The sequence below is a fragment of the Tasmannia lanceolata genome, unplaced genomic scaffold, assembly GCF_043159265.1.
Source record: "Tasmannia lanceolata isolate RefF3 unplaced genomic scaffold, GAP_Taslan_0.1 ptg000019l, whole genome shotgun sequence".
In the NCBI taxonomy this organism is placed as follows: Eukaryota; Viridiplantae; Streptophyta; class Magnoliopsida; order Canellales; family Winteraceae; genus Tasmannia; species Tasmannia lanceolata.
In genome coordinates, this window is record NW_027518696.1 from 12545652 (window position 1) to 12558875 (window position 13224).

The 13224-nt window shown below is 37.1% G+C and overlaps 1 protein-coding gene across 2 annotated transcripts in view; it reads right to left on the bottom strand.

The window, feature by feature from the left end:
• IBR3 (acyl-CoA dehydrogenase-like protein) overlaps nt 1-12349 on the bottom strand; it is a 37102-nt gene extending 24753 nt beyond the window's left edge. Inside the window, exons 1-7 of one of the 2 annotated variants that reach the window (XM_077362086.1) lie at nt 12281-12349; nt 12015-12110; nt 11775-11909; nt 10333-10473; nt 9820-9951; nt 6864-7052; nt 2487-2564 (exon numbers count right to left, since the gene is read on the bottom strand). In XM_077362086.1, coding sequence (XP_077218201.1) covers nt 2487-2564; nt 6864-7052; nt 9820-9951; nt 10333-10473; nt 11775-11909; nt 12015-12110; nt 12281-12334 — 825 coding nt within the window. In that variant the 5' untranslated portion in view covers nt 12335-12349. Of the gene's footprint in view, nt 1-2486; nt 2565-6863; nt 7053-9819; nt 9952-10332; nt 10474-11774; nt 11910-12014; nt 12241-12280 lie in introns of those variants that run through there. The other variant, XM_077362087.1, reaches the window with a different exon arrangement.
• Between the last annotated feature and the right edge of the window lie 875 nt (nt 12350-13224).

Sequence of the window (13224 nt, forward strand, 5' to 3'; positions counted from 1 at the left end):
TTTCGAAATGATTTTCATTTTGAAATCACGATCAGTTCTCAAAATCCAAAACAGGCAGAATCGTAAAAATAGTAAAAAAGAATCGTAAAAATCACACGATTCAAAGTCGAATCGTACTTGAATCGTAAGATTTTTACGAAAAAGATAATTCATCAGATTTGAATCGTTCAACCCACGAATCGATGTGAATCGTAAGATTCAAATCGTAAATCGTAAGACTTTAAGAACAGAGCATGTAACATTAGCAACTTGAGAGAGCATATCAAACTATTTTCAGATCTTACAAAAATTGGATGTGAGCCATATAGAAAGCAATTGTCACACTCCCCTACGCCAAAATTCAAAAGGAAGCCATGTGCACCCACTGACACGCACATAATGACATCATACAACTGAACTGGTGAAACCAAGAGAAATGCCCACCTTTTCACGTGTGTGTGTGTGTGTGTGTGTGTTGTGTTGGACACACACAAGCATATATATATATATATATGGGCTCAGAAACCATTTCCTATAAATACACCATCTCCATGTAGTTTGAGTCATCCAACCCATTCATTCCATAGGACCTCACACAGCTAGGGTGTTCCTAAGAAACCATCTCCATACCATAATCCTAACCATTCAATCTATAGGAGCCTAATTTCTAGCCATCCATTTCAAAACCTCCACAAATCATAACCCTAACCATAACCATAACCATAACAATAACCATAATCCTAACCATAACCTATAGAATGAATGGGTTGGATGAGTCAAACAACATGTGAGATGGTGTATTTAGTGGGTTGCTCAGGGTGAGCGATACCAAAGAAACCTTTTCCCTATATATATATATATATATATATATATATGAGGAAAATGATTGTGCGCTCGACCGCACCAAGCTTAGGTGCGGTCGAGGGCCCAAAACACATGGGTCCCACATTGTTAGGATGGTCCAAAGCATTCATTTGCATGGCCCCATCATAGATAGGGTGTGTACAAAAAATCAGCTCCATAGGATCATCCTAACCCATCCAAAAATGGAGGGCAAAATGGACAGACACCGTTTGCCACAAATCTGCCCATTTTTGCCCTCAACTTTTGGAGGGGTTAGGATGATCCAATGGAGCTGATTTTTTGTACACACCCTATATATGATGGGGCCTTGCAAATGAATGGTTTTGATCACCACAAAAAGTGTGGGACCCATGTGTTTAAGCCCTCGACCGCACCAAAGCCTAGGTGCGGTCAACCGCACACTCCTTTTCCTCTATATATATATATATATATATATATATATATATATATATATAAGATAGCTGCTTAGAATGCATGCCCATTTCAGGAGGTCCCCACAAACAGCCCACCCTCTTGCACCATGTGTCCAACACCACAATAGAAATTGTTTTCTCATGACAAGGATACCCCTGTTTTTTTTTCACAAAATGGAAAATGTGCCACTACTTTAATACACGTGGAAACATCAAGGTGGATATTTGGGTCAATCATAAAACAGCTCGTCTTCATATCATTTTGCCACGCATGCACACACTGATAAGAAGCTGCTAATTCTTACCACAACATATTCCCACCACACCCTCATTAGTTCCACCAAAAGATTGTATTATCAATCACCTCATATATCATCGTTTTAAGCAAAGGTGAGAACTATTGAAAAAGTAAAGGCAAATCAAACAAGACAAAATGGCATGGTGAAAAATACCTAAATTTGTGGATGTCAGTACCAATTCCCTATACCTACATGTATAACATGCGTGTGTGATTCTAGAAGCTAGGAAAATCCAAGACAACACCAGCCAAATAACTCCAAAACTTGCTGCCTCACATAAATTAATTCAAAAGTACGTTAATTGTCATCACAAAAGATCTGATTAAAAAGATACATACTTTTTAGAAGAGATTCTTGACATTTGAAATTCTATGGATACTGTTTGAACTCTTTTCTCTTCTGATAACTTATTGGTTATCATTCAAACATAACAAAAATATAAAAGATACAGATTTGGCATTCATTATTAGTTTGTGTGATGTATCCATCAAATTGTAGAATTGCATAAAAGAGATGTCTAAAACGGAATTTCACCACTGACAAATGGTACGCCGATGCAAGAGTGTTTTGCCAAGAATGGCAGAATAAAATGTCATTCACACTAAATTTTAAAGTCACAATTTCACAGAAACAAACAAAGGTTCCATTGGCTATGATCATCAAATATTCATCCACATAAAAGCATGAAATAGAAGGACAATAGTTTATTCACTAGGCATGTATGCGGCTAAGTTACAGTAACGATTAGATACAATGAAAAATTAAAAGCATCATGCCACAAATCCAGCATGCCAATCAAAAGTCAACAAAAAATAAATGAGTAAAGAGAACCAGACAGTAAGAAATATGCTTCGTCTGAATCAAACACAGAAAGTGGTAAAAATTAAATAGAAATAAATTGGTAGCTTTGCGTGATAAATTATTTAAGTACCAAGCAGCTGTAAGCAATATCACACATTTGGTTTCCGAGAGTCGACAATTCCCAATCAAGAATACCAATCACTCGATCCTGCAGCAGAAAAGAGCAGATTATTAGATGTATGATTTGCATTATTAGTATCCATCATGTAGCTATGTTTCTGTCAATCATTTTGTTATATTAAGTGATCACCGTGAGACATCAACATTGGGTGAATCTTTTCAGCTTCCAGTCAAAATCAGATGGGATGGAAGTGGACCCCATGGATTCCTACTACTTAAAAATTCAAATCAAGTAGGGCCCACGGTCTCATCACGTTGCAATCTTGATCTGAGATCGTAGTGAGTAACACATGGAATGGTTTCCCTGCATGTGTTTCTCATCATATCATTTTCCTTGTACTAAGGGCTCCATAAAGGAGGAACGCTATATTTTTTAATACCTCATCTCAACCATGATTAATTGACGCTCACTTGCCATGAATTGAAAGCAACATCCAAGAAATAGCTTGTCTCATTGGGACCGTGAGATTTATACGTGCTAATATATATATATATATATATATATATATATATATATATAGAGGAAAGTGTTTCTAGTCCGGCCGACTAGAGATCATTCTCTAGTCCGCCGACCAAAAACACATGGGTCCCACATATTTGGGTGATGCAAAGCATTCATTTGATGGGGCCTGACATGGAGAGTGTGTCCCCAAGAAATTAGCTTCATAGGATCATCCCAACCCTATGATTTGTGGAGCTTAAAATGGACGGCTATAAACCGCCACAAATCTGTCCATTTTTTAACTCCACAAATCAAAGGGTTAAGAAGATCCTATGAAGCTGAATTTTTGTGGACATCCTATCTATGATGAGGCCTATCAAATGAATGCTTTAGATCACCACAAAATATGTGGGACCCATGTGTTTTTGGGTGGTGGACTAGAGAATGATCTCTAGTCGGCCGGACTAGAAACACTTTCCTCATATATATATATATATATATATATATATATATATATATGAGGAAAGTGAAGCTACACCGCCGGTGTAGCTAACTTAGCTACACCACCGGCTTAAAATACAATGGGCCCACATTGTTTTGGTGATCCAAACCATTCATTTGATTGGTCCTCACATAGATAGGGTGTCCACCAAAAATCAGCTCCATAGGATCATCCCAACCCTTCAAACTGTGGAGGCAAAAATGGACAAATTTGTGAAGGTTTTTACACGTTCATTTTTGCCTCCACAAATCGTAGGGTTGGGATGATCCTATGGAGCTGATTTTTGGTGGACACCCTATCTATGTGAGGGCCAATCAAATGAATTCTTTGGATCACCAAAACAATGTGGGCCCATTGTATTTTAAGCCGGCGGTGTAGCTTCACTTTCCTCATATATATATATATATATATATATATATATATATATATATATATATATGTGTGTGTGTGTGTGTGTGTGTGTGTGTGCACGCGCGCGCGTGTGCGCGTGCGTGTCATGGAACTTATTTCATACTTGAAATGTTAATCCGTGTACTAGATCATAGCCTACGATATATGGTTGGATTAGTCATTTTCTGGGCATATGTAATATTCTCAATATTCTAATAAAATATATGAGAGAAGTCGTGAGGCAATGTTCATGACATAACCGTTCACAAGATATTGTTCATGACGTTTCCCCTTCCCTCCTTCCCCTCTCTTCTCTCCACCATCTCTCCACCATCTCTCCTCCGTTTCTTTCTCAAGATCTATTCTTTAATCTTTCTCTTCATATATTCTAACATGGCATCAGAATATTGATCCATCCAATTCTCTAGCTCTGCTGAATCTCTTTTTTTTTCTTTTATGTACACATACACCCAACTCCGCCAGTGTTTTTCACAGCCTGTCCCAAGCCAGGATAAAGGAGGAGGGTTGGCATCAGGTTGGCAGCCAGCCGTAAACTTTGCCACTCTTCTATGAAATGAATCCTATAGAAAATTCATAAATTTTTTCTAAAGGATTCATTTGGCCGACCCCAACTAGTTTGGGACAAAGGCTTTGTTGAGTTGAGTTGAGTTTATGTACATATACACCCATTTGGAAACCCAAGATCTGTCTTGCGTTGATCAGACAAATAGGAATTGGGGATTTTTCTTCTTCGTGCATAGAAATCCATATGGCGGTTTGCTTTTGTGTGCTTGGCTGTGCCTAGATGACCTTATTCCTCTTTTTTTAGGTCAAATCAAAGAGGAATAGTGATCGGATGATCTCCTATTGGTGATGATGTGATAGATTAATTTAGGCAGCTTTTTGGATGATCATGTGTGAACACTTTTGTCCCCGATCATATTCCAAATAAATATGCCTCTATGCGTTAAATAAGGAGTAAATATAATTTTTCATATATCTGTGCAGGTTATATACATGGTTTTAAATTTCAGACCGAAACCGGTATTTGGCAAAATTAAATATTAAATATTTCGACATTTACAAAATTCCGGTCCGAAATTTCAAGAAAATGCAATTTTTATTTTTTAAAAAAAAACGTTACAAAATTTCTATCCGGAATTTTGAACGGGAGTACCAAATTTCGATCGAAATTTCGGTCGAAATTTCCGAATTTCGGTCGAAATTTCGGAGTTTCGGTCGAAATTTCGGAATTTCGGTTGAAATTTAAATTTCGGTTTATGAATGTCCGAAATGGTTACCGAAACCGAAATTTTAAACCATGGTTATATATCATCGGGACAAAGTCGAAAGGCACACCCTATTCGTATTTATGGGATTGTCCATGGACATCATCAAGACATAGTCAAAGGTCCCTATGCCTAGTTCATGTGAGTGAGATTGTCCCTGAATATCATCGCAATTCATTAATTGTATGATTTAGATACTATAGTTTGGTTTTGATATGGAGAGTGACAATATACCTGGCATACCCAATTTTATGGATATATCAAGCTCCCAACTTACCTCGATAAAGGGCCCAACTACCTTCTCTGGGCTAAAAAATTTGTTATGACAGCATTGGGTATTGAAGGAACATTCTGTTTTCCATGAGTGAACAAAGAATATTGATATCAATTGCCAATTTAGACGTCAGTTCTATTCCAAAGGATTAATTAAACTTCCATACGTTCAGTATGCATATAAATTAGCAGATATCTTCACAAATTCCATGATTCAAGCTCGACATCATTCTTTGATTTACAAATTGATGCTGCATGACCGAATGCATCAATTTGAAGGGGTGTGCAAAAAGTGCTTACATATCTTGTATAGTGTATATAAGGTGTGTGGTCTGGAATTGTATATGCTTATGGGATGTATCACCTTGTTCAACACTTTTTTAACCAGCTGTCAAAAACAACTATAATTTCCAAGAAGGTCTCAAGCAGCCAATGACAGCAAGTGTTAAAGGAGGTGTTGTCCCATTATCAAAACATGATAGTGCAGATATCAGTCCCCTTTTTAAATTATAAAAACTTGATTTCATAGAGACAGAAAAACAAACAAAAGTTACTTATTTGCCACTCAATGGAGGGTAATCACTGTTCATTACATTTTTGTGAAGTTTCATATATATATATATATATATATGAGGAAAAGGATTGTATGCTCGAGTGTACCAACCTTATGGTGCGCTCGAGTGCCCAATCACGTGTGAGCCCACACTTTTAGGATGATCCAAAGCATTCATTTGAAAGGCCCTTATATAGATGGGGTGTGTACCAAAAATCAGCTCCATAGGATCATCCTAACCCATCCATTTGTGGAGGTCAAAATGGACAGACATTGTTTGTCCACAAATCTGCCCATTTTTGCCCTCCACTTTGGAGGGGTTAGGATGGGAGGGGGTTAGGATGATTCAATGGAGCTGATTTTTTGGTACACACCCTATCTATGATAGGGCCTTGCAAATGAATGCTTTGGATCACCACAAAAAAATGTGGGACCCATGTGATTGGGCACTCGAGCGTACCATAAGGTTGGTACGCTCGAGCTTACAATCCTTTTCCTCTATATATATATATATATATATATATATATATATATATATATATATATATAGAGAGAGAGAGAGAGAGAGAGAAAACTGTTGGTGAGCTTAAGCGCACCATTTTTTTGGTGCGCTTAAGTTGTTATAACGCCTCCCATTGGTGAGCTTAAGCAGGACCCAGTGGGACCCAAACATTTAAACGAATGGGAGGCGTTATAACAACTTAAGCGCACCCAAAAAATGGTGAGCTTAAGCGCACCAATAGTTCTCTCTCATATATATATATCTTCAGATGCACTCATGCACAAACTATTGGTATATGATATTCAGTGGTTAAAAAGGATATTCGAATTACCATTCAAAAAATACAATTAAAAAAAGGATATTCGAATTACCAGACCTCAAGGGGATGGAAAACTAGGTTATCAATCCGATAATCACCATGAACAAGGCCAACTCCTGACATTTTTGATGAATCCTCAAGAGGAATATGTTGCCTTAGCCAGCCAGCCAAATCCAGCATCTTTGGATTCCGCTGGGGTTTACCCTCACCAGTTGAAGCAAGATACTGTTCTGCCCACCTTTCTACCTGAAACATTTAAGATTTTCATTTCCAAGCATCCCTATTAGTATTATAGATGTCACAATTGTTCAAGAGCCATTCATAACCATCAAGACGGAAAAAAATTATATCGGAAAGACAAACAAAAAACATATGGTTGGAATGAAATTGACGAAAGAATGTAGTCATGCGAAACACATTTCCGACTTTTCTCACAGGTTTCTATATTTTCAAGACAGAATTATGTGGTAATCTCTTGGTGGAGGGAGGTTTAAGCACGGTGATATCATGGAGTCAAAGTATTCACCAGGGCCATGGAGTTTAGCAGACTTTAACATGGAAATATTAGGCCTTTGCAGGGAAATACGACCATGTACATGCACACTCCAAGATTTGAACATGATAAGGAAAACAATCATGCAAAAGAGGGCATGAGGAGAGGGGAAATATGACCCTTCCTCCTCGTATCATTGCTTTTGCTTTGTTCATTAGTTAGGCTAGGGTTCTGATAAATTGGATTCTCTTGTGGTCAAATCTATTGTGTTGGGTTACTCTATCACTCAAAAAGGGAATGTGTTTCAAACTTGTACTCTGTCATCATTATGTTTTTGATGATATGACCCTTTCTGAATCACTCTGTCATCATTATATTTTTGCTGATGTGACCCTTTTTGAATCAGTTCCCTTAATTTTTGATAAGTTGGTTTGTTGAAGCGGATTTGTCTCTTCTTCTTCCCCTTCCTGTTGCAAGAAACTGGTGCCCAATGCAGAGACTATGCTGCTCAATGCCTCTAAAGTCTAAACCTATAATCCCGTATGTGTACTCACATCGCAGTCGGGATCTATCCACTTAAGTGCATGTACCACCGTCCTCTCTGTCCTATGTGGATTCTATTCCAGTAACTTCTTTACCATTTGCATCTCCTTTTTCAGTTCCTCCTCTCACTAACCTTGATGTTCCTATCATTTAACGAAAGGCTACATGTCTTTGTACTATTTTTTCTCATTTATCTATTGTGAATCCCATTGAAAAGTTTGTGCCCTATACATCGTTTTCTTCCGCTTTTTCATTGTCTTAGTTCTTCCCTCTCTTCTTTTGTTGCTCCTAAGTCTGTGCAAGAGGCTCTGTCTAATTCTAGGCGGAGAACATCAATGGAAGAGGAAATGGCTTCCCTTCACCATAATAGCACTTGGGAATTGGTTTCTCTTCCTCATGGGAAGTCAACTGTAGGTTGTGCGTGGGTATACATAATCAATAATATCCACGAAGGTTTCATTTGAAACTTAAGATGAGTTTTTGAATTTTAAATACTCTCTTTTAAAATAAATGTCAAAAGGAGAAAATGCTCTTTTAAGAAAAAATACATAAATAAGAAGCATACTTTTAATTAAGAGGAAACGTGTAGGAAGCGCGTGAGAAGTGTAACTCCCCTAAATTTGGAAAGCGAGAATAAGTTAGGGCATGTTCGGCAACACTTCTCATTCTTGCCTAAAGAATCGGGCGGAAACGGAGTGATGAGAAATTTTAGAAACGGTTATTTATCGCTTCAAGGAATCCTATTTTTTAGTCGAAAAAGTAGCAGAAATTTTGGAAACGGACCTTAGCGGGTCATGCAGCCGAAAATGATTTTTGAGAATTTTTTGGCTTTCGTCATTCTCCCACCCTAAAAAAGGGGGAAATCCCGTAAAAGAATAGTTGCCGAACATGCCCTTAGCTTCCAAGGCGAGTTTTTGGAGAAGCGAGCTTCCCATATAACTAGCAAGTTTCTGGGCACTAGTAAAAAACTAACTACTTCTAATCAAATAAAAGCTAGAACTTGAAATCCTACTATTAATCATCAACTAAACTTTGACTTTTTCTGAGTTGAAAAAACAGAAATTACAGTTACAAAGAAATCCAGTCCTAATGGCACTCAAAATCATTAAACCTATACTATTTTTTTATGATATAGGGTATCCCCACCCCCATTTCATTAAATCCATACTATTGTCCTCTCTTATTTGGCCTTCTTGCTGGATATTCCAAATCCAATCAAACAGACACGGAATATTGTGCAGAATTCAATAAGCACTCAGTTTTCCAATAAAACTGACTGTCCAAGACATCATTTTTATCCAAAAAAGACTCATTCCTTCAAAACCCTTCTAGATGACTTCATAAATTCTGGAAAATAATATAGTTCCCAGCAAGAAGAAAGGCTTCATAGAATCTCCTATCTGGGATCCTCATACTGACGTCAGCAATACAACTGCATTTAGGCTCTTTGTTTTATTTTCCCCTCTTATTTCTCCTCCTGAAATATGTATTAATGACTTCCACCTGTTTTTATGGCCTTTTCCTACACTACATGCATCCATATATACATACATACATATAAAATCAGTCTATCCTCCATATAAGGAAAACAAAGATATAGATAAAAGAATATATCAGTTAAAGCTAATCTTTCCAAGCTACCAATTCTAGGATAAGTTAACTTGCTTCTTTTACTTGTCTTGATAGGTGCAATTGCTATGGTTCGTCAGTAATAAGTACTTGGAATTAGAAATTCAAAATAACATAAAAATAAGGCCAAGATTATTTAAATATTTCTCTATCCGTAGTATTTTCATAAGTTTAAGTGTTCATAAATTGCAAAGTTACTGCAATTTCCAACCAAGGCATTCCATAATACAAGAATCCATATCCATTTTGCAAGAGCATCTCTTCTTCTTACAAGCCATAGAGTACAAAATATATATGTCCACTGATGAGCCATTTCAGATTAGCCAAAATAAGCAGATAATCACTGACCTGCCTCTTGCAATAGTTTTCCCGTCGCCCAAATTTGCCTAATCCAACAGAGTCCACATCTACTCTGTGCAAAGAAGCTAAAGTTTTGGCAGTTGCCTGATAGATCGACTTCCTTTGGCTCGGGGTTATTCCCTGATCACATGAGGAAGAATTATAGTGCTACGACTAGGATGGAAAAGAAAATTAATGTTCCAATCAGACTTTGGAACTTGTTAAAGTAGAAAAGATTAAAAAACACCATCTCCAACCGCTTAACTGGGATGGAAAAGAAAATTAATGTTCCAATCAGACTTTGGAACTTGTTAAAGTAGAAAAGATTAAATAACACCATCTCCAACAGCTTAAGCTTTTGGAGTAATTGGTTGCTTAACAGAACTAACAATCAGAAATATTTCCCTGCTACAAAGCTATGCCAGCTACACAACATGTTTATTAAAATGAAAAGGAACAAGTAATAAATCTATGAGGGACACTAAGACCACAAAAAATAACTATTCAAAGGCAACATCTCACAGGTAAATCAGGATGCAGAAATATGCGTCCTTCCAAATACTCCATGATGTAGAAAGCAGTTCCAATTATGCTGACATCAGTACACAGGCAAAAGACCTTAGGAACAGGCACATTTGTATGAACACCCAGCGCCTCGAGAACCTGTGACAAAGAAATGCTCAAAACCTTTAAAACATAAAGACATTTCACAGCCCATTCAATATAATAACCAGCATTAACAAATAACAAATAATACAAAGATTGCATCTTAATGTGCATGCAAGGCTAAAAAAAGGGTGTACCCATGCATTCCAAGACATGAACAGAAGAGGTATTTGATGGAAAATTGGTTCCTTTTGTGGACAATCAGATAGATGCCCATGGGCAAAACCATTTTCTGCCAGAGAGGGTGATATGATATAATTTTATCAGAAAGTTGAAACAGAAGAAAAGGGTCTTAAGAGGGTTAGAATCGTGAGAGTTATTTAGGACGAAAAGATCATGTTTAATTTTAACTAGTGTAAGCAACTAACACAAGACTACAACCCTGCAAAAGGGGGAAAAAGGAAATAATGATTAGCAAAATATCAATGAAGAAGTTCTCTGACATCATGAATTGAGAATCATTTTTGTATAAGTTCTAGAAATATTCTTAATTTACCGACCTGCAAATTTTCAAGCCATCCAGAGTTTCAATTTACTTTCAGCAATAGCAAGTGAAAAGGAAATCAAATAGGAGGGGATATTGAATTGGGAAGGAAGATCTGTGTGAGAGAGAGATAAGAGGGTTTTTGAAAGTGGAAGAAATAGTTTTTTTTTTTTTTGATAGGTCAACTGGGATTGAACCTCCAACCTCTGGGTTGAAGAACAGAGACTCAACCATTGAGCAAAAGGCTCAATCCCAATGTAGGGAAGACTCATACAGGCATGAGAGAGGGCTGGGAATGGTTTTACTATTTTAGAAAGAGACACAGGAAGTGGCAAATTTAAAATTCAAGCAATTTTGTTCAGGCATTGCGAAACTGATTTTTCTATAACTCAGTAAAATTATGATGGGGTGCTTGCTTTATATAATTAGTATAGATTAACATAAATTTATGCATCAATATAACGGAAGAATATAGTGTATAATGACAACCAATAGGCTCCGTTTCTTTCGAAGTAAAATGGACGTAATACAAATTTTATGCTCATTTTTTAGTGTAAAAATGGGCGTAAAAGGCTTAAAATTTGTTTTTTACCCCCATTTTACATCAAACGAAAAGGAGCCATAGTGAAAGATGGTGGAAGATAATACATGGTAATCTAGTATGTTTCAAAATCAAATTGAAACATAACAATTAGAAACCAAACAAACTAATCCAATCAATAAGTAAAATCTCTATATCTAGCAATAGCATGTTCTTAACAAAAGTGATAGTCATAAAACAAAATCACCCACTTCAAAGTTAGATTCATTTTACCTGAAATTCCCTTTCAACAGCATGAGCAGACTGTAACAATTTCCCATGAGGTTTTTTCCTCAACACATATTTCTTAACAGACTCTCCCAATCCAACTTCCAAAAGAAACGTCGGATTCGATTGCCCATGCCCAAACTACAAACACAAAAATCTCTTAAATCGCTCAACTCTAATGATTTGAAACTCCACAAACATAAATAATCAACTGTAAAATAAATAAACAAATAATCGTAATCAAACCTGTAAAATTTTGAAATTTGAAGGAGATGAAGGGAATCCTTCGATGTTGGCATGCAGATAGTGAAAAAGAGCATCCTCCTTAAATTCCTGTGACGGCTGCACGTGATTTAACAGATCAGATGTTCGATTCGCCATGAGATCGTTGAAAGCGTATAAAACCCTAAAATTCAACCCTAGAAACCCTAGCTCGAGAGATAGAGAGAGAGAGAGAGAGAACAGAGGCACTATAAATTTGCTATTTAAGTATAAATTTCGTCGGAGATTACTAAGACTATAGTTTCTGTGACAGAATGAGAGAAATTGTTCGTGGCTTTATCCATTACCACATATTCTCTCTCGATACGACTCCTTCTTCTTCTTATTTAATGAGTGTTTAATTTGTTTCGAGGTGGTTAGAATTTTACGTACTACAGTCATTGATGGTCGACTCGCTGATTTGTTTTGATAGGGTGGGTCCCACCAACTCAATTCAAACCGTTGGGTGGGTGGGTTTTAACATTTTGGGATAGGTCTTAGGAATTCTAACCGAGCTCATGTCTATGGTGGGGCTGAGGCTCACAATTTTAAAAGTTCCAATGCATGAGAAAGCTGGTATGTGTATATTTCTGTCTTTTTAGAAGGTCATGTTTTTGGCTTTTCACATATAAGGACATTTTAATCTTTTTTCAGGGAGTTGAAAAATCTACCATGGGCATTTTGGTCACAAATTTATGGCATGGTGTTTTTAACAAAATTCACTCAAACTTGCTCACTCTATTTGCAAATTGTCAAACTGCTAGACTCTTTGGGCAAATAAAGCAAAAGTAGAAGGGGATTTGCTAGCGTCCATAGCAAAAAGGCATTTTGGCGGACGGGCTGTTGCATGTGAGAGCAGCCACGGGGCTCACTTTTCAGTAGATTTTGTCTTCATTCACGAGGTGGCTTTTCGGGAATGAAATGTTGAACAACATTTGGATATGTGAGAACAATTAGGTTTTGAAAACTAGTAATAGTTTGTTAATATATATGCGGGCCTCATTGATTTTTGGCTATTGGGACCTTCATCTTATTTGATCATTGATTACTATAGATGTTTTGCTAGGGTCCATCGTGAAAGGCATTTCTCGGCTGGTCTGTCGCATGTCAGACCAGCCACCTCATGAATAAAGAGACAACTGCTTTTGTCTCCATTCACGAGGTGGGTGGTCTGAGAGACAGACCATCCGAGAAA